Source organism: Puntigrus tetrazona, chromosome 24 (genome assembly GCF_018831695.1).
Source record: "Puntigrus tetrazona isolate hp1 chromosome 24, ASM1883169v1, whole genome shotgun sequence".
In the NCBI taxonomy this organism is placed as follows: Eukaryota; Metazoa; Chordata; class Actinopteri; order Cypriniformes; family Cyprinidae; genus Puntigrus; species Puntigrus tetrazona.
The window spans coordinates 17,029,657-17,052,778 of record NC_056722.1 but is presented as its reverse complement, the minus strand read 5'-3'; the positions used below and the strand labels follow the sequence as shown (position 1 = coordinate 17,052,778).

The following is a 23,122-nucleotide window of genomic DNA, read 5'->3' as shown; positions in this document are numbered from 1 at the left end:
CAAGTAACACTAACATGCTTATGAAAAGTAATCCTGCTGTTTCTGCCAAATGAATTCATCCTCCTCAGCGAACACTCAGCTAAGGCTTAAAGATCTTTCTCACCAAATCTGTAAATGCGAGCGAGTGGACAGAGGGGCCTAATGCTCAAATTTATTTCTCCCTGTTAGGAAGCGGTGAAGTGAAAAGTGATTTAGCATGAAGTCCTGGCTCCAGGCCAGTCAGTCTCCTTTAGAGGAAAAAACTGGTCCATACGGTGAGCGTGCATTAAGCAGAACTGGACCCCATCACCCAAACAAACCACAAAAGAAATAGCAGACAGAAGACCAGCCATTTGCCTCAGTATTAAACAAACAGCGGGGTGTGAAGGGATGAATATTTGTAACACTTTATATAAACATAGACAAAGTTATAAAAAGCCATCTGCTCTTGGACGCTCCCAGAATTCCTCAGGGCTTGAGAACAATGATGTCAGGGCTCTTGAAATATTAAGAGAGCTATTTATCTAATCAGCCATCTGCATTAAATGGATAGCTCATCCTAAAACGACAATTCTGCCATCATTTAGCGTTCCGAACTTTTTTATTTATGTGGACAAACATACATTTCTATATGGAAAAAAAAGCATTTTTATATTCATAAGATCTGCATGTGTTTTAAAAGTTTTGTCTGTGCTGTATTTTATCATTTGCTATCTGACTAACTATCTCCCTAATTCATACAGTATTATTATAACTCTTAGACTATTATATAGTCAAAAGAAATTAAATCTCAGTCATGCTTTATTCACACTTTATTCAAACTTGTATGACCTTTCCTATTATGCAGATTGCAAAAAAAATAAATCCAAAATAGTTTGTGTTGCACAGTGCAGAAAGATATGAGGGTGTGTAGAAGCACTGGCAGACATTTTTTTTAAACTCTATTTAATTAAGTCAGTGTTTTTATTCAGCATGAATTTTCAGACACATTTGTCAGACGAATTCCTAAAATGTTTACTTCAAGTACCCTCTGAGATTTTAAGTATTTTTTTCATTATTTATCAATGCATTCACATGTTTACAGTTTCTGCATTATTATATATATATATATATATATATATATATATATATATATATATATATATATATTTTTTTTTATTTTTTTTTTTTATTTTTTTAAATTAATTTCAATATAACATCTTTATAACTTCACAAACCTCAGTTATACAGCACAGTTACTGTTACATTTTTAGCCAGTACTGACACACAAAAAGTCAGAATATGTTAGAAAAGATCGATAGAGTGGAAATATTACTAACCATGGTGGATGATGCCATTTTCCAGAAGTGCCTGGCCCAAATGAACCCCTTCCTCGGGGTTATTGGTCTCTCCGATCTCCATCAGCCAAGACACAAACTCACTAAGAAAAGAGAGATGGAGACAAACAAAGAGGGAGCCATAAATTATATGAATGACTGTCAACAAAATCCATTAAAACTGAGTGATCACGCCGCAGAGACGAGCTCCATAATTAATAGTCTTCTTGTGCAGTGAGGTGGAGTTTAAGTCTGGTCACTTTTCCTTTCTTTCTAGTCATCTATTTATTATCCAGCATCCATCAATCCATCCAGACATCTATCCATATGTAATCTATCCATCTATCAATCCATTCACTGAATCCCTTCACATCGCAAAACTATTTTTCTATTTCTCTCCTACTTTTTCAATCTTTCTCTGGTTTCCTAAGTCAGTCTTTTTCTCCCGATAAAGCTAAACTGACTGCCCTGTATAATTTAGTCATTTTGCTGGGTAAAGCCACTGTCTCAGTGGAGGATATCTGATTCCACTCCCTCTCCGCGTCTCCTTCCCATCCACCTCTCCGCAAAACCAAAACGAACATGCCAAGCTCCGCTAGTGCGTTATAATCATGCGGCTCTTCCCAGAGTTTATGGAACCCGATGGTGATACAGCATGAGAAACATCTCAGACTCCAGCAGACCTCTGAGGTTTAAGCAGATAGAATTTGTCTAAAAAGAGACCAACCTTAGGTCTGTATTCCAAAGCGTTCATAAATTACAACCATTTAAGTTTGGATAACGCTTTTTTGTGACTGAATGGTATGGAGAGATAGACACAAAAGAGAAAATGCACGTGAAATGAATAAAGAAAGATGAAGACAGAACAAGACAGGATGTAAAAATGTAGAGCATAACAGTGTCTGTGAAAGAATTATTAGACTTAAGGATTGAAAAAGAAAGAGTGAAAAGAAAAGAAACAATGCAGGGTTTGCAAGTCACTTTGATAACTGCTTTAAAGTTGTTACCTGCATATATAAAAAATATGCTACAGTAATAAAATAATAAAAAATAATTACCATCAGATAACAATTATTGGTTAAATTATTGGTTAGATGCAAATAAAGTGCAATCATAATTTTATATTATAAGTCTTAAGCCTTATGTCAGTATGATAATGGATTTAAATGAGTGCTTTCAAAAGACTAATCGCATCCTAAATAAACATTTTGTTTGCATAATATAGGCATCTATGTGTATTATTATGTGCAAATATAAATACATGTTATTAAAATATAAATATATAAATGCGTATGCATGTAAATATTTTCTAAATATATACTGTATATGTGTGTGTATTTATATATACATAATAAATATACACAGTGCACATACATATATTATGTTAACAAAAACTTTTATTTTGAATGTGATTAATCATTTGACAGCGCTAATTTAAAGCATACTTAGTATGAAATATATCTTTAATCAACTATGGCTCTATTTTTTTTTTTACTTAAGTCTGCCTATTAATTAAAAGCTAACCTTTTCTGCAAATTCGCTTTAACATGCAAATTTAGCAGACAAAGCAAAGAGAGAGAGACACTTATTACTACAGTATATGAAAGCAGAGCATAATTAAAAACGTTGAGGCATAGAGATACAGGAAGCACATGGAGACAAGACTGATCAAAAATACTACTGGCTGTGAATCAAGTGTTAAAATAGTAACATAAACCGGTGGCCAGATCACCGCAGTGTTTCAGCACGCTCACCCAGACAGAGATATATTTTCACAGGTTCTGCTGTCATATGTTTCTTCAGTCCATCTGGCTTTCTGAGACGCAAAACCACCCACTCGTGAACATTATCTGCTGTCTGTGATCTCTATCCTTAACGAATCCATTCCCGTTTCAGACCTCGCTGTCTGTGTGCTCAGTGGAAACGCTGAGGGAAAAAAAAGTGTGGCCTTAAATCCATTTACAATATAATCTAGCCACAACTATAAGCAGTTGTTCTTTGAAGAGGCTTTTTTTATTATCATCTCCTTTGAACAGGCAAACCCCAACCCAAAATGACATTATAAAGAGTGAAAGTCTTGTTTGCGGTTGAGTGTCAGAGTTTTGAGCGTCTTATTTTAGCGGACGGTGAGGTTGCCGTATCGACATCTCAAAGGGTTTCAATTCTGAATGCCAGCTACAGAGACGAGCTGAGTTAATCTGAGTTCAGCCTAAGGATTTCCCAACCACACTTAAAGCAAAAGAGATCAGAGCAGAAAAAATCCAACACATCTTGGAACAATCTCCTTTATATTTTCTGGTCTGGGTGCTCCATGCAGACTGCAGATGTTCACACTTATATCTTCAAAGGTAGGCGTCAATATTTCTATCAGATCAAACTTACTAAAACAATGATAACTCATACAGAAAACTACTTTTTGGTTACCAAGCCATTGAAAAAAAACATGCTGATATTCTAAACCCTACACTGACATAATTCTGGGTTATTTTGTATCACATTTTCCTGGTTTTCTTCTTAATCCTGTGTGGTCAGGTTGTAAGTTTTCATGTGAAAACTGGGTTAATATTCTTATTTGCAGATTTATGAGGTTAATAATTGATTTGTTTTATACCTGCTTGTCTAAATATGAAAATGTTGCCAGATAAATCTCACTATTGTTACTAATCTTAAATTGGAGACACCTCATGAATATTTAATGAGGCAAGCTTTAAGGTAGTTCTTGATTGGTTGGTTGAAGCATCACACTGTCATTTGAGGTTAACAATGCAAAAGCGGTGCGTGTTCAAATGTTCAAAATCAGTAAAATTTTACTATATATATATATATATATATATATATATATATATATATATATATATATATATATATATATATATATATATATATATATAAATGAACCCCATTTTTGAATACAGACGTGAAAGTGCACGATCCAAACATAAATTGTTAGAATTCGTGAATGAATACATTTTGTAATATTACTTTGAAGCACAATTTCCATGGTAATGCCATGTTTGATTTTAAAAAAGGATTAATTCTGAGGTTTTAAGCTTTCAATTGTAATTTAATTAATGGTGATTTCTAAAGCGTGACGAGGGAAAAGGTAACAAAAAAGGCTTTTTGTGACAAAGGCCGATTTTTCAAGTGCACTCTTGTTATACATTAATCTATTACAGTTCCTACATTGGTAACAAAAAAAACCCCATCTATTTAGGAGTCTTAGACTTTTTCAACTATATATAGAGATGAGTGAGTGTTAAGAAGTTAAATAAAAACACTGGATAGTATAGAATTTCAGCTACTGTACTATCAGCTCCCTTAATTCTTTGTATTTTCTCCCAAATCAATCCAGATAAACCGAATTTGGTCTACAGATTCCATCTGGGCCTGCTCAACTATGCTAGTTATCTTTGTGGTGTTTTTGAACACAGTATAAACACAAACAGGGTGGTGCAGGGAACTCTGGGTACCATTTAAAACAGTCACTGCTAAATAAAAAGCAAGCATAAAAACATTCAACCAGTGCTCTTAAAAGAAGATTCACAACCATAAAAAAGACCCAGAAGCCATTTCTTAGGATAAGAAAAGAGGGGGAAAAAACTAAAGACAGATGTGTCTTTATGTACGGTAGCCTGAGCTCTGTTCGCCCGAATGCTGTCCATCTCTAACTCCACTATACTGCACTGCTCTGTTATTTATGATGTTCATGAAATGTTATGTACTCCGGTCACTGCAGTCACTTCTATAGCTACACACTCTCATTCTCATCGTGTCACTCGCGCTCCCGTGATACTACAGGTCGTGACCTCTAGCGCTATCTCTACTGGAGTCTATCACAGCCATTATCTGCACAGACAGAGCACAGAGAGACGGCTCTCGCTGACCTACCTTCCAAGGAAGCACTTGGGGAAGGTGGTGAGTTTGCGCTTGCGGTCTTTAATGAGGTGGCCCTGTTTACACATGAGGTTATAAAGCTTCTCGCCTTTCTCAGATATCATCACCCAGGTGTCCTGCTCCATGCCCAGTCGCAATGCTGGAAAAGCAAATAAGACAAAGATTGTACTGAACCCCAAATTACACAAATTGTGTGTGCTGTATATTTAGCACTGTGTATGTAGCTATATATAATGTGTATATATTTTTGTAGTTATGTTGTAGTTCAATAATAATTCAATAATTTACCATATATATATATATATATATATATATATATATATATATATATATATATATATATATATATATATGTGTGTGTGTGTGTGTGTGTGTGTGTGTGTGTGTGTTTGTTGTGTGTGTGTGTGGTTTATATTTATTGTATATTCTTTTATAATACACAAATATTTATATATATTTACGTGTATTTACATATATTCATTAGTGCTGTCAAATGATTAATCATGATTAATCGGATCTAAAATTTAAAAAGTCAATATCATATGTGTGCGTATTGTGTATATTTATTATTTATCTATAAACACAGATGCATGTATATATTTAAGAAAAATATGTTGATTTCTATATTAAATGAATTTATATATAATATATACATGTAAATATTTTCTAAATATATCCTGTTTTGTGAGTATATTTATACACATTGTCCACACACATATATTGCATATTACAAAAAAAAATATTTTGGATTTGGTTAATCACGATGAATCATTTAACTGTACTAATATTTATACATACATTATAGTACACATACATTATAATTTAATAAATAAATGTAATAGAGGTAGCGTTTCAGTATTGGCGATACTGGCCTTAAAATTACTGTGTAAAAAGATTTTATTTATATTGAGTCTACATTGACTTTTACATTGATAGTGAATAATAATTAACAACAAAAACTGCACAGTTGCATTGTAATACTATACAGCAAAACCTTTAAACCTCAAAATAAGGCACACTTCAAGAACCGTACTGTAATTGTAATTTTCAGCAGGTACTCACTTTTTCGTCTTTCTCTCTCTTTTAAAATGGCCTCCAGCCACTCCTGCTTCTCCTCCGGCGTCTTCGCCATGCAGACGAACCACTTGTTCTTCGCTGTGTTGTGGATCTTCCAGCCGTTGTTCACGATGTTCCCGCTGCTGTGGTAATCCGCTGAGGAAAAACACTGACAAGTAATCGATGTCTGCCTGTCAGAGACGCCTTTTATAGCCCTCCCAGGCCACTTCCTTGGATTTTCCAAAACATATTTTCTTTTGTCTGTGTGGCCCGTTTGTCTACATGTGGCACGACCAGCAATGTTCTCCGTTTCGCATTCTTGCCTTCCCTCCACATTTGTATGCCAGGCTATCTATCAAAGCGGCCCAGATGACAAAATGGATGTTCTTGGCCATAAACAAAGCAGTGTGAACAGCCCAAGAGAACAGTAAAGTTCAGAGCAAATGAAACATTCCCACATGAAACAGGCAACAAACAAATCAGCCCATGAATGAAATGGATCACAGGCAGACGGCGAATCGATTGCTCTAATTACAAGGCCGTGAAGAATCGACATGCTATTTGAACAGTCCTGAAGAACAGGCAGGAATTAAAACCCATCTTGAAGCACTGATTGCATCAATGTCTCTGTGGAACAAAATCCGTTAGAACTTTTTTGCAACTTTCAAGCAATACTGTGTGTGGTACTTTCTTAATCGTTTTCATGCATTGTTTTGGGATAAGCGCTTCTCCACGTTGTGCAGTTCTATGCTTTGAAGGGAAATTGAGTCAAATTATTTTATTCTAAAGTCATTTTATTGTAAAAAAAGTAATATTTGGCAGTAATACTAATGCAGTAGAAATATTGGCTTTATTAATGTACAAATAATTTGTTATTATTTTATTTACGTGTGTGTGTGTGTGTGTGTGTGTGTGCAAAATAAATGATTAAAGTGGTCTGTAATGCCAAAAATATTTGCAATTATATAGGTAATAATATATATATATATATATATATATATATATATATATATATATATATATATATATATATATATAAAAGTGGAGGTTTGGACAATATTGGCATGAATCCTTTTTCATTTGTGATCATTTTGCACTGATAAGGGACAACCCAAACTACTAAAACATTTTATTTCATACATTGAAAATACTTATTTATCAAAATATCCACCATTAGCTGCTATTACAGCTCTGGATAATCTGGAAGCTGTCAGTTTATTCAAACACTGACTTGATATATTACTCCAATCCTCCTGAAGGATTGTTAAAAGATGATTCAAATTGGCTGAATCACGGTCCAGCTCAACTCTGACATGTACATATTGCCGTTATTATGTAATGAAAGTGAAAATTATCATTGCTGGCCTTCAATGATAATGTCAAGTTACTTTAATGTACAGTATATATACATAATTATAAAGAATATTATTATTATCATTAAATTGTGTTTGTAATATATTTCATATCATTTAACAAATTACATAAAGTGAGAGTATGTATGTAACATCATGTTAACACATTCACAGGCAGTTCACAATTTCATTTGTTTCAAAAAGTTGGACTACATTTGCATAAAACTCCCTTATTTGGATAGTGATGATTCAGCAGAAATCGTGACAGCCCTAGAGGCGAAATATAAGAGAATAACTCCGAAAACCATACGTGAACAAACACCTCAGCAAAACAACAAATAAGGTGCGATGTATTCATCAGTTCCTTTTCTCATGCATTAGAAATTGGCCGTTCGTTCGCACCATAATCAGTCAATCTGGGCGCCTGTGTTTCTTTCCCCAGTGAACGGCATGTGTGTTGCAATGATTACGCCTTTCAATTCAGCACAGGAATTGGATAAATTACAGACATCCATCTGTACGAGTGCTGGTGGGATAACGCCGCCACAGGCAGCATCCTCCTTTAATTCAACCGAATCAATTTCCAAATAGCTCTTAACTTTCCTTCAAAGACCCATCAGTTTTAAAACCGCTTCATTAGCCCTTGCACTTTTTTAATTCGTTATAAAGCTACGAGCTGTAACCTGAACATTCTTTCTTTCATTTAAACAAGAGAAATGCAAATCAAAGAGAGACTCTCCATCTACGAGAGTGCACTTTTACAGCAGAGCGCGGGAAGTCTCCATCAACGGCTTTCATTACACGCAAATAATAGTCTACGTCTGGATTTTACACGGAGACATTGGGGAGAATGGGAAAACACCCACAAGCAAATGCGGCGGTGCTGGCTTTGTTTAGATTCCATGGACTGAAACCCATCCATCTCCAGAGCAGCCAGATATTAGGTCCGCCAGGGAGCAAATGATTGCTTCTACAAATATAACTGATAATCAGAGCCTCTCCATCGCCAAAACACACTCCACTCAAGAGTTCATCCAGTCAACGGGCTCCAAGCACTTGTCATCCTGCCCAGAAAATGGCATTTTTCTAACCTTTAGCTGTTAAAGTAGTTAAACTCTTACCCCACATGCTTTGAAACTATAAAGTGCTGCAGAGCTATAGTGTTTATTATAGTTTCCCCATGAGGGTGCAAAGATTATTCGGTTATTTTTAAACTAATGGATGGGGTTCCATTAAAGCCAGTTATGTCTGCCGTCACATGACTTATATGAACTACTTTTATGGTGCTGTTTTGTCACTTTAAGAGCTTAATAGCTCTTGTAACCGATTACTTTTATTATATAGAAAGGACATTCGGATAAAAACCTTCTTTTGTGTTTTGCAGAAATAAATTGTGAATATAAAAATGCTGTTTAAAGCAAAGAAAAAAGTTACTTTATCTTTAAATGTAAAAAAAAAATAATAATAAAATATTGATGATGATTTACAACATTTAGCATTTTTATTTAGTCTAACTGATATACTAAAATGGCCAAAAACTAAATATATTTACTCAAGATTAAGGTATAAAGACTATATATGGGTCAAAGATGAAAAAAAGATTTAATCAAAAAAATAATATGTGTAATAATGCTCAATTGTTGTTGTTTTCCCTAAAACAATTAAAAAGTTTTCTCTTCTAATTAATTGCAATTTGCTAAATTTTCCACTATCCTATGTTTTACCCAGTAATATTTATCAGTTTAAATTTATCAGTAAGATTTTTTTACCAATTTAAAATACAATAAAATTGTTTCCTTATTCTTTTATATATTTTGTACAATTTTCAGTGTTAAACTGAATGACAATGTAACATTATTTCAACCAAATTTTGACATTTTATTCTCCAAAAACCTATTTGAAAACTTAAAAGTAGATTCTTTCACTTTCATGAATTTCTTCTGATGCTGACATCTTCATGTCTGTGACCCATATGTGTGTGTTAAATGTTAAATTAAAATAATATTTTTTAATTGTAAAAAAAATAAATTAATGTAAAGATTACACAAATGTAATTTATTAATTTGACATTCATTTTTTAAATTTAGTGTGTCGGAATAAAATAGAATAGAATGCAATCTTTTTCATTTTCATTGTACTAAAATGCCTAAAACTAAAACTTGACAAAATAAATGAAAAAAAAGTATAATTGCACTGTAAGTGTAACCCAAAATAATAGAAACAACCACTGATATGGATTTATAATGACATGAGGGTGAGTAAAGAACACACCTGTTCCATCATCCACGTTCTCCACCTCCATGACCTCTGTGTTGATTCGACCTCGGAACAGATAACGAGGACCCTCGGTGGCCGTCTTACTGTTTTTCAAACGCCTGTAACCGAGCCCAGCACAGAACCATTACTCAGAGCTTCTCTGTTATCTCATTAAAACGCAATGCAGCTGGCAGCTGCGAGGTTTGACAGGTGAAAGTGAAAGCTCACCTGTTCTTCTTCTTACAGTACACCAGCAAGTTGTCAAAGAGGAAGAAGATGCGTTCCTGGATGTTCCCCGCAGAGATCTTCAGCAGAACTCCCTGCATGAGCATCTCCGTACAGCTGTCTGTGATGTTGGAGCCCTAGAAAATAAAGATATTACTTTTTAGCAGAAATAAAATATTACTTTTTAAATATAAAATTAAATGAAATATTTTTTTTAGTTAATATTATGAATTAGATTTTATTAGCATATTTTCTACTTTCACTTTCATTTTAATTCATGTTTTAGTAATGTGTTTGTTTTTCTATGTGTCCATGTAGTTTTTATTATTTTTTTTATTTATTAGTTTTAGTTGAATAGGATGTTGCCTTGAAAACTGGCTAAAATGTAAAAAAGAAAGTTTAGAATTTTAAGACAAAATTCCAATGTGTTTCTATGTATGTTCTTAGTGTTTTTCTTTAATAAAATAACGCAAAACAAAATATAATAAAATTAATTGAGCCCTGAGCAAGGGCAATAGAGAACATATTTCCAGAACTATCACTAGTAATTTCTAAAAATGTTGTTATGTATCCAGCAGCTGCCATATTAAGTGTTAGAATTTCCTTTTATTTGTTTGTGCAAGTGATCCATCCCTTGGACTGCTCTGTCACTTTGTCTTGTGTCCCAGAGTGCTCTTGGTCAGTAGAGTCTCATGAACACTGCTTCATAAGACCTGCTGTGAAGGACACACAGCTGCGCGGGAGGTCAACAACAACGAGCAACCAGACGCTTCTGGACACCACTGTGGAAAAACTACTCTCTCTCCAATCCCATCTCCACCCACAGCCCGTGAGAACAGACAACCTCTTCCTCTCCCCCCCAAATCCAGAACACATATTAACGCAGTGATGTATTTCACATTTAATAGGAGCTGGAGTTCATGATTACGAGGCAAATCTAGGATTCTTTTCTTTCATTGTGCGTGCGCATCCCGTCAAAGGCCTTGTTTCCTGGACATGAAGTAACAGGAAAGCAAAAGGCCAGTAACGAAGCTCAGAAGTCTAAAACAGATTTGGGAATCGCTTCCAAAAGGTCACAGTGTACTTCATAAAAGTGGTTTTGGAATGGTCACTGCACAGTGTGCACGACTAAATGGTGCACTGAAATTTCCCCGTAATATGCATCGCTGTCCTCTGAGAAATTTAAAGTGACAGCTCAGGCCGCACAGACCAAATGTATATAATTTCTCGCCTACCAGATGGGTGTGACGGCTCAGATATGTGTTACAGGCAGAAACAATCTTGCAGCGAAATTGTAGATCTTAAAACAAAATTCAGTCAACATCATTTTCGAAACCCATGTCTGTCTGTTATAAAACATTCCACTATATTTCCCTTGTAAAATCTGACCGCCTGTTTTTCATTCTGCGGTATGTTTTTACAATGGTTGATGTGGACAGAGAAACCTGGCTAGGATCATTTCAACACGCACCCTGAATGCTAAAACAACATGGCCTTTGTTTGGTAAAACGTCTTTATAAAACACAAGGAAATGTGCGAGGCTGCTAGGATCAAATGCAAAAATCCACTTATTCGTTTAAAAATAGTTGCGGTCATTGCTGTTTAATCTATAAACATGCAAGTTTTGAATTTATTAGGACTGCTTACAAATTCATTTTATTGCATTCTTGAATACGATATGGCTCAGTGACTCATGAAGCAGATGGGTAAACAGATTCAAAAGGATGTAAGCATAAACGCTGTCCTCTGTATCGCCATCTGCAAAATATGGTTAAAAATAGATCTAACGCCTGCTGTGAAGTGTTCATTCTGAAATTAGACAAAGCTGAGGCTAAATCTTGTTGTACGTGAGACCGTTAAACTCAAGACTCAGCAGAGAGGCTTTGGCGGTTAACACATTGACCACAACTGTAAACTCCGTCTAGTGCCACCATGCCAAAGTGACTCACACCTACCACAGCGTCCTATCAACAACACCCACACCCACAAAACCCAGACTTTTGGACTCTGTCAAAGTCATAAATAAATAAACAAATAAATCAATGAAATAAATAAAAATGCAGTGCTTTTATTTACTGTATGTGATTTTCTTTCTTCGGTGGAACCTAAAATTAGTCATATGCAAATGAGACGTATTTCAAAGTTCTGTCATGAAACGCTAGACGGCGCAGTCTGATCTCAGTCTGACATCATTACTCACATGGGGCATCAGATTTGTTTTTGTCACATCTGCAGCCAATGAACTGCTGCTCAACATTGAAATACTCGGCTACAGTTTGCTTTAGCAGTTGCAGCGCGCTTCAGAAACCCTCCACCTCCCCAGCTCCACCTGTATAGATCTGCTACGGGGTGGTTTCTGGAATGGTGTATTATTATATACTACATATTATTACAATTTAAAATATTTTTTTATTTAAATATATTTTTAAAAAGCAGTTGATGTCAAAGCTGAATTTTTCCAGGATTAGCACAGTCTTCTGTGTCACACGATCCTTCAGAAAAAAGTGTAATATATGCTGATTTGATGTTAAAGAAAAAATATCAGTATTGTGGCACTTAATGTTTTTTGAGGGACTGGGGCATTTTTTGATAATTCTTTGATTAAAGAGTTCAAAAGAAACATTAACTTGAAACAGAACATTTTTGTAACAATGTAAAAGTCTTATATTTTAATTCGATTTCATGCATCCTTGATTAATAAAAGTATTAAAGAGGTAGCTGAACTGTTACCCATATTCTTCAGAATATATTCTTATATGTTCAACAAAAGAAAGAAACTCGTAAATGTTTGGTATAATTTAATGGTGAATAAATTATGGCCATATTTTCAGGTGAAAAGGTGAAGGTTTTAGGTGAACTACCGCTATAATTTCTATCAGAATAACATCAGACCCCAAACCTTTAAACAGTCGAGTACATTTTTAATAATAATAATAATAATAATAATAATAATAAAAATAAGCTTTTTTCCCTAAACTCTCCTTTGTCTTTTATTGAAGAAAAGCATGCATCATGACAAAATTTTCTTTTTGTTTCATTTGAACTACCACTTAATCACTCCATTGTCTAAACTAATTCATGTCCTAGTCGACTTTTACGTCCTATTGAGTCTGAGTTCACCATGTCTGTGTCTTTTATTTCACCTCTTTCTATCTTTCCCCAAAGCCACCGAGCGCCCCGCTCACATAAAACCTCACTGGACGGGTCGGTTACGTAAACCCCAAGCACAGAACCCACACTGCCCGCACAATCACCGCCATTGTTACCCTTGGCCGGCAGCCCCATGCCCAGTCACACGTTATTAAGAGGGAAGTCTGGAGGTTCGAACTGCATTTAACGGTACCTGCTGGTTCTTGATGGGGTGAGGGCAGAACATCTGCATGTTAGATATAGTTTGTGGTTGGTTTATAGAGTACTTGTGAAAGTATTTCTGCTCTAATCAGCCATCTGAATATGAATAATGGCTGAGTTAATCTTGTGCTATGGTCAAGCGGCCGCTACCGTACAAAGTGGGTCTAATTAAAGGCATTGATGCAAACAGCAGACAGTGCTGGCGTAGTCTAAAGAGCACTCGGCTGAGCTGGAGGGTGGCGGGAGGGGTTGTACGGAGGCTGAAAGAACGGACAAACAAAAGCATCAAGCTCAATTAGGGCTTCAGATTTTAGGGTTTCGCTAGTTACTTCAAAAACATTGGCAAAATTAAAAATGGAGTTTTGACGGCGCCTCTTATCTTGTTAAACTAACTCAGGTGAATGAGATTAGTCAATATGGTTGTTTTTTTATACTTTTTGTTAAATAAGTAAAGACGAAGACATTTAAATTGTTGCAAAAAAAATTATATTCCGGATAAACACTGTTCAATCAACACTTGGAGTGTTTAGCATGGTAATATATATATTGTAATTTTAAGGATTTTGGAATAGACTTCCTACTGCCAATACATCGACCAACACGTTATGCTGCACATAAAACATTAAATAACCTCTCATATGTAACAATAAATTACCCTGTATTTCTTGAGCAGCATACTGATTACTAAAGAATCATGTGACACTGAAGACTGGAGTAATAATGCTAAAAATTCAGAATTTCATCACAGGAATAAATTATATATATATATATTTTATTTATTTTATTTTTTTAAATAATATTTTACAATATAACTTTTTTAAATGTAGTTTTGATCAACACAAGATACTTTTTTCAAAACATGTATGAATAAATATAAAATATTGTATTTTTGCACATTTAAGCAAGAGAAATCATAAGTCTAATTTCATAGAAAATTAAAAACACATCTTCTAAACAAGCTACCTGATTTAATAATATTTTTGGATACCACAGTATATTTTTATGATTCATTGATTAATATAAAGTTCAAAGGAACGTTTATTAGAATTAAACATTATTGTAAGTCTTTGCTGTTGATATAATGCATTCACGCAGAATAAAGTATTACAGTTCATTAAGATATCATTAATATAAATTACACACAAAACCCTAATATATCAGGGTTAAGAGTTTGTTCAAATAGCCAGGTTTGCTTCAGTTAGTACCACTAACACTTTAGAAACAACAGGATTCATGACATATGTGTGTTTACCTCCCAGCCCTCGATATGAGACTGCCACTCTTCCAGCACCTCCAGCTTCTCCATCTGCCTTTTGGCCTCATTGATACTGGAGCAAACGGCTTTCATCACCTGCAGCGACTCCTGCACCATCAAGTAGTCGTTGTGTTTCTTTGGGGTTCTTTTCAGCAGCTCCTAAACATTCACAGAGAACAAAAACACGTGCAAAGAAAGTAGTGTAATTACAACAAAACACGATCGTATCGTGGACATGTACGGAGGGAACTTAACTTTGAAACAAAGCTTGACATTGACTGATGAAATTACCAAATGTTTTTTGAAGAATTATAGCTAAAACTGTGCTTGTGGTACGTTCGGTGTTCTTGCTACTGCAAGACGGGGTGTGTTGAGGAAGATGCTAATCTCCAAACCAAGTCTAAACACAAGTGTTCTGCCTCATCAGTTTAATTCTGCCTCTCACATTTACATGTCTAAGATATCTGAGCAACCACAGATGCCTATCGCTGGTATTTAGCGAGAGGGGCCGCGGCGGCTCAGACTGTGAGAAGCTCAGTGAATAAGCCAAAAATCATGGTCTTATTACATGAACTAGCGCTTGTGGGTGTTTACAGTAAATGGTTTAAATATCAATGTTTTGGGTTCAAGAATAGCCACGAAACATTAGCAGTGGGTCTGGCAATAGATGAAACTCGGAGTGTAAATAACTCTGACCTTCTACCAAAAACATGCAGGGTTTTTACTAATCTGTATTTGAGCTGTGAGGGTGACAACAGGCAATGCTGGAAAACAAGACCAAGTATACAGTAGAGATTAAAATTAAAGAACAATTTAGAATTCCCTAAATTTCTAGGTCACTGAAGGTTTTTTCTCCATTCTGTCACAGATCAGGTTTTAATTCTTTGCCTCTGTCGACTATGACTTGCTCAGTTGGGGACACTTAATTTCTGGCGATTATCGATTATTTGATTGCAAAGATACTATTTAACCTAAACTGAGCTAGACAACGACGTCTCGGAATTCTATAATGAAACGCCTTTAACTGAAGCATTTAATCTAGTCATTATACATTACTGACACTCCATTCTCCAATTTAATACTGTTAAGTGCCAATCTGTTTTCTTAAAAGCGCTATATAAGTAAAGGTGACTTGACTTGAGTTAAATGTATTTTGAAACACAGTACAGAGAACACTAATCAAAAATAGAAAATAATTTTAGATACCTCCCAGTTATTGCTGTTAATCTGGCACCTGGTGATGACGTGTGAAGTGTTCATAAATTGTTGTGAGCTCAAGCTGACGTCTCATTTGAGTGTAACAAACTAACCAGAATATCAGATATGTATTTTTACTCTTATCTCTTGCTTTATTATTTAAGATGTTGATATGTAATGTGTTTAATGAAAAATATTATATTTCAAGTATTAAAACATTGCCAAAATAATTTGGCAAAATTTTTTTTGTATAATACCAAAAAGCTAAATATATATATATATATATATATATATATATATATATATATATATATATATATATATATATAATGATAATACAAACAAATATATATAAATTATTTCAACGATAATTACCAAAGATGATTGATTTTGAATTTTATTACTAGTTATTTCCAGCTATTACCACTCATGCAAAATGATAATGTCGTGTTACATAGCTTGAACTGTCTATAGCTGATACAGTTATCATTTGTGCTGTACTCACTCTCAGGAGTAATGGATATTTACAGATCCTCTGGATGGGTGCAACCAAGTATCCCTCCAAAGGAACCTCTGTGTTCTTCCTACCGCCCAGCAACATGCAGTTCTTTAAAGATAAACAAGCAAAAGTAAAAACAAAAAAAAATAATAAATCCTCTATGCAGTCATTAATAACGCTCTATACTTGCATTTGAGCCTCAGAGGGATGACATGTTCCCTCAAGGTCATGGCTATAAAATTGCCATTAAATCAAATTCAATTACAGCTGTATAGCAACTACAGCGTGAGTTCAAAGACTTAGGAAGCAGTAAATCTAAAAGCACTCGCAATCCTACTGTATAAGTTACCAACATTATCTTTTCGAGAATACTAGTGGTTTTTGTAATAACACATTACTTTATCCTAATTCCAAACATACTGAAAACGAACATTAAAAGCGTTTAATACAACAAATAAAATTTTAATCAATTACCCTGATAAAAGGAAGAAAAAAAATATGTTTACACAAATGCACTTAAAAGAGACATCTATACCTCAATTAGTGGCACTGGAATAAATGTTAAAATATACACGTTATTATATTATATTATATAAGTAAATCCACAACATAAAGCTTAAAAAACGTGAGTGCGCAGCTTTTCTTTTAATGCATGCATTGTAGTGTTATAGAAGGGTCAGTTCTTGTTTGCATGACATTACAAAGACAGAGCGTTGAAGGACGCTCCTGTCAGCTCAGCCAGAGGAAATGAATTCGTGTCAGACTCTCCAAGGAGCTCCCATGTTTCACAGGAGGTCATAAGATATAGTATTACAAACAAATGCCACCGGACCCTCAGTGTTAGACCTGACCTTGACCCGGTCCAGCCCATTAACAATTCCCATTAATGAGCTCTCCGCCCACAGACAGGAATAGGAAATGTGTCCAACTAAATTTATTCATGTGTTTTAATGCATAAAATAGAATACAATGGCAGAATGAAGTGATTATTTTTATTTTCTTTACGCAAAAAAAAATATTGTCGCTTCACCATTATGAAGTTTAAACACTGACGTGATGTTAATGTGCTTTAATGCAACCTGTGTTGTTAAAAGCGCTATATAAATAAAAATGATTGAAAAATGATTCATGAAAAAAAGCTAAACGATAAATGGCACTGGCAGATAATGAGCTACTTATGTGTAAGAACACAGTTACAGTAAAGCAGTCTTTGTGATATGATACCACTAAGCCATATCGCAATTTTGCTTTGATTTCGATTATTCATGCAGCCCTGTAAAAATGACTGTGGTACATAATACACATGAATACTGCGATTAAAAAAAAAATGACATACAGTCCAACAACAAGTGTCTTACCAGCAGAAGTGTGCGTACTGTCCTGATCTTATTGAGCTCCAGCAGAAGCCTCTGGGCTTTCTCATGATTCCCACAGTACTCGTCGTAAATCTGAAACCTTCCTCTCTGAGCCACAAAAACACACAAAGACACAGCCAGTCACATACAGGAGGTCAGCTCTGGTAAGCTCTTTTGAAGCTGCATATGACTAACTATTTCTGAGATTTCACTCCTCATGCCCTTCGGCGTCTCTGAGGTTTTACCCAGAGGCAGAAGGAAGACTGCCAGATTGAACGCTAGCACGACAAAGTAGTGCCTTCATTCCAAAACCACAACACAGCATTGTCATTCAGATCACCCCTGCAGTGTTCTATCCTTACAAATATAACATTTATATTTAATTCAAATGTTTCATTTTTTATACTGTGGGTTTTGTATTCAGCTAAAAAAAAATAAAAATCACATCAAACCAGTCTGAGCTGCCTTTGCCAAAATTTGGGAGGTTGGGATCAGGTTGGGAGTCCAGCTTAAACCAGCTAAGACCAGCTTAAACCGAGAAGGGTTTTTTTTTTCCGGCAGGGTTGTGGGATGTGTGTAATACAGGGAGAATAAGAGAGAGCGGCAGACAGAGACTTACAAAGTGCAGGAAGCAGCGACCCACTTCATGATACGGGTTGGGGTCGGGCTGCAGAAGCTCTTCGACCATGGACAGGAAGTCCCTGTGCACAGACAGGATCTCTTCCAGGTTAGAAAACAGCACCTGTGGGCCGAATGCATGGAAAGATTGTCTGGATCTGGAAAACCATCAATGCACTGCAAAATCTGAGTAGGAAAAGGACTAAAAATGTCTCAAATTGACTATTTTGTGAATGTTTTTGGATTAGACAGAGAAATATCTAACTTGTATCCTAAACTGGTAGGTGTCAAGGTATTAAACAATAGAACTATAGCTCAAATTAAGACAACTATTAAGACATTTATATTGATATTACACATTCAGACATTTTAAATGTCTCTTAAATGACCCAAAACCTTTTGGGACCACTCTATATAAAGATAAGCCGGCTGTGTGCTATATAATCCAGATATTCAATAACTCTGACCTCTGAATGACCTTTGGAGAGTGCGAATCCCACACAAATGTCCTCACACACTCGTGTTCAGGCATGCTCTCCAACATGCAAACAGCAATCTGTGCTTGTTTACATGTTCAAACGCTCACTGTTCTGTCCCACTGAGAATGCATTGAGTTTACCGTCACGCACCGCTAACCATGCTGAGCATTTATTGTTTACAACCATTTGGTTCACCCATGCACCTACCCTTAAAGAAACAGCTCCCATTTTACAAATCATAAATATGTAAACTTTGTACATTTGCTCACTCTTACGTCTAGCACGTCATGAATCGTTGCGAGACATAAAGGAACTTGCTGTTTAATGTCAGTGATGTCAAACTTGGTGCAACATTGCTGAGAACTACCGCATAAATGATGGAATATAGTCTATAATATTAAAAGACTTAATTGAATTCAATTATTACATTTCATATTATTTTATCTTTTAATTATGTCATGTGTGTTTCTCATTTTTATTAGTTTTCTTCCAGTTCATTAGCTGCTATAGAAAATATTGAGAATAATAACAACGTGCAGTAAACAGTTAAATTGTTTCCATTACAAACCAGCATGTTCATAATTAACAGACAAACTAATTTGCAGTCTCAATGTTTTTGTACAGCTAAAAACATAGAATAAGGTGTAATATATATATATATATATATATATATATATATATATATATATATATATATATATATATATATATATATATATATATATATATACATATATAGTTTACTTCTAAGACATTTTCACTCAGAAATTTTCTATACTCTATATATTTCTATACTCTATACTTTTCAAGGTTTTCAGCAATATCATCTTCAGCATCAGTATCACACACATTAAAAATCTGATAAACTCAATTTGGCTAATCACTTTTCTAAACATAACAGAAAATAATACAAAATGTAACTCAGTTCAAACAGATAACTTGTGCTCAGGCTGTAATTCGCCTCCTGGCTGGCTCGCTACAAAACAGTATGTAACACTGCTTATTACTATATAACACAATATTATATTGCGCCAACCAGACGTCTATATGGAGCTAGGTTTGACTCTTAGGAGGACAGAAATTAATTTTTGGCCAACTGGTATGAAACCAGCAAACAGCCGGTACATTTATTACACACAGAGATTAAATGAAAAAATAATAAAGTAGGAAATTAATGTTTACATATTTCAATACAACAATGTCAATGAGGTAAGGAAAATTTAATGTTGAAAATGTTCGCTTGGTTTCTTCATGTTGAATTTAACAAAACGTTCAAATAGAGACAGAATTCTTTTGGGGTTTTTTTGCAGAATGTACTCTGATAATCTTTTATAGCTTACGTCCTAATATAAAGTTTATATCAAATTTATTTTAGTAGTATTTAGTATTAATCAAAACTATTTTTAATAACAACAACATATTTGTGATGCTTTACGGTGCTTAGTGCCAGTTTTTAAAGCTTGTCTGTTTTAATTGCATGGAAAATGTTTCTTCTTTTGTGTAAATTAATATAATGAACTAATCCTTTATCAAATATTACTTTTTAAGCTCGAATGCACCCCAAAAACCAACAGTGTGTCCAAGACATACCTTGACGGTTTCCTCTGTGATATTCTTATCAATTTTAGACACAGCATACTGATTGAGGCGATGAAGAAGTACCTGTTGGGGACACAGGAAAGAGAAGAATGTAAATAGTCAGCAAACAGACCGAACTGTCTTCCTCCTGCGCACGGTCATCTGTCTGAGAAAGAATGAGCTGAATATCCGATTGCACCAAAGTTGGATGAAGAGGCCCTGACCGACAGAACTACAGCAAACCGCAGCCAACACTAACGATCCAGCATGAAATCCAATTTCACCTCCGGATCACAGACAGCAGGGAATACATAACAAATGCAATTTGCAACCTTCCCAAGGAAAAGGAGAAAGATGCCACAATACCGAGGATCTGACAAAACAGGACTTGAGATAAAAACAACAGGAAGGAAGAGCGGCTGCGTTTGCCCAGAAATAATGAATACAGTAAATCTCAAGCGCTGAAGTTGATGAATAGCTGTGTCCACAAGTCGCTTTGCATGAAGGAAATTTGAGTAAACACAAATAAATCCTATCATACGGTAAGATCTCCATTTGGAGCGGAGAACGCTTATGGGGAGAATGATTTCAATATAAGTTAAACTAGTCGCATCTTATCTGAATCGCAGTGTCACACTTGCTTTTTCTATTATAAAACATCCTGAGATAATTGGGCTGTCATGTTTGGATTATAAACATCTCAAAGCTCAGTGAATAAAAGCGTGATATCTTAGTTGCGGTTGAACATCTTGTTGATTTGCTAATATGAGCGAGGCAAAGGCTTTTTAGAAGCTCATTTAGAAGTGTTTGGTTTGTGAAATACGTGGTACATGATCAAACAAAGGCTGAAAGAACATCCTGCATCATAGACCCAGCTCTGTTGAACGGTTTAGAGGTTTATGACAATACATTTCACACGCTCTCTGTGTTTTTAAAAACAGTTCAGATTGGAAATTGCCAAGAAACAATGGCAAGATTATAATGATTTTTCTAAAGAATGCGATTAGACTATTTCCGCAACATTTCATTGTCTCACAAATACAAGAAACTGTGCTGTTTTTATTGTTTAGGTGAACACACTGTAAGATTATTTTATGTTTTAAAAGATGCTAACCAAGGCTGCATTCATTTGATCAAAATCCACTAAAACTAAATACAACAGCTGAATGTTATTACAGTTTAAAAGAACACTTTTTTTGTGAAAACCATGTCACATTATTTCAGGATTCTTTAGAAAAGAAAATTCTAAACAGCATTTTTTTTAAATCATTTACTTCAGTTTAAAAGCCTTTACTGTCTCTTGTAATAATAAAGTATTAAATTCGTATAAATAATTAAATAAAAAAACATTAACCACAGAAATTATATTTAAATGATTATTTGATTGGAAAACATTTTTTGCAGCATTTAATGTAATTGTTATTGTAATTTTTTATGTATAATTGACTTTGAGTAATTTCAAACCAAGGACTTTAAATGCATAATTATCAAAATATATACTGTTAAAAAATTCAATATCACCTAGCACTGCACAGTACAGTTCACCATCACGTTGTACCTTTAATGAACCACAGCACTGCCGTGACGCTAAAGAGCAAGCATAAAAAGCAACCCTTTCCTTTTATTTATTTATTTATTTTGCAGACAGTGACTTAATCATCTAGCTGGTCCTAATAATTTTAACAAAGTAAAATCTACAGTCTTTTTTCTCAAATTGCATGACTCTTCATAAAGATGAAAAGATTATATTCCACTGAAAATGATACCTGCAAAACTATTTAATTGACAGTAGAGAAAACAAGGCATTTCCTGTTAGCATATCAGTCTTGTCTGTGCTGTAAACAGCTCGTCCTCACTGCTGAGCGAGTGGGTCTATAACACTAGTCCAAGTAACCAAAGAGAAGCCCTCAACCCCGGCAAGATAATCACATGCAAACTGAATGTGCTGATTACAAGGCTGAGAACTAACCACTTATATATTTCATCAACTAAAATTGAACAGTTCCAGAACACTCTCCAAACGAAAATCCAAATGAAAGGGCGAATAAGGAAGGAGGCAATGAAACCTGGCTCTTGATTGCAGCTCGGCTGCGCACCTAAAGCCTCGGTGCTGATTATGTTTCTGTAGCTGGCTCCACGGCTCCATCGGCTGATTAGCAAGTCTAATGAACATGCATGTGGAGTGTCTGCGAATGGCACCTTGCATTCGTTTGACAGGATTGCTGGTTTGCGCTAACATTTAACTTCAGTTTACATTTGCATACGGTTTCATGTCATCTGAGCTTTAAAACAGGCCCCACTGCGATGAGGTTCTGCAGCTTATAATCTTCTACAGCAAATTCTAGTGGAAAAACTGCGACAGAGGTTTAAAGTGCCCATATTATGGATTTTGTGAAAATGAGCTTTCATGCAGCGCTAAGTGAATGAAAACGTTCTGCAAAGTTTAAATCTGAAAGTGCACGGTGTATAAAATTAGTCTCTTAAAAGAAAGAGTCGACTCTGATTCATTTAAACGGGTCGATTTTAAAGCGAATCCCAAGCCGTTTCATATTGATGGCAAGCTGAAACAGTTAGCCTTTTTGGTTTTTCTGAAAGAAAATGCAAATTCATTCTTTGCCACGAGGTGCCGCTTGGTAACGCTGTACACAAAGCATCATAGTGCTCATAAATGCTCTTTTATCAGGCATTACAGGCAAAATTTAAGAAAAATGA

The 23,122-nt window shown here is 35.0% G+C and overlaps 1 protein-coding gene across 3 annotated transcripts in view; it reads right to left on the bottom strand.

Moving 5' to 3' along the window:
- Positions 1–23,122, bottom strand: part of prex2 (phosphatidylinositol-3,4,5-trisphosphate-dependent Rac exchange factor 2) — a 108,137-nt gene that overhangs the window by 71,327 nt on the left and 13,688 nt on the right. For all 3 annotated transcript variants that reach the window (XM_043226724.1, XM_043226722.1, XM_043226723.1), the window contains 10 exons: positions 20,423–20,494; positions 18,355–18,477; positions 17,739–17,843; positions 16,387–16,488; positions 14,682–14,843; positions 10,082–10,215; positions 9,869–9,972; positions 6,252–6,401; positions 5,184–5,328; positions 1,299–1,399 (listed from right to left, as the gene is read on the bottom strand). In XM_043226724.1, the coding sequence (XP_043082659.1) occupies positions 1,299–1,399; positions 5,184–5,328; positions 6,252–6,401; positions 9,869–9,972; positions 10,082–10,215; positions 14,682–14,843; positions 16,387–16,488; positions 17,739–17,843; positions 18,355–18,477; positions 20,423–20,494 (1,198 nt within the window). The remainder of the gene's footprint in view (positions 1–1,298; positions 1,400–5,183; positions 5,329–6,251; positions 6,402–9,868; positions 9,973–10,081; positions 10,216–14,681; positions 14,844–16,386; positions 16,489–17,738; positions 17,844–18,354; positions 18,478–20,422; positions 20,495–23,122) is intronic.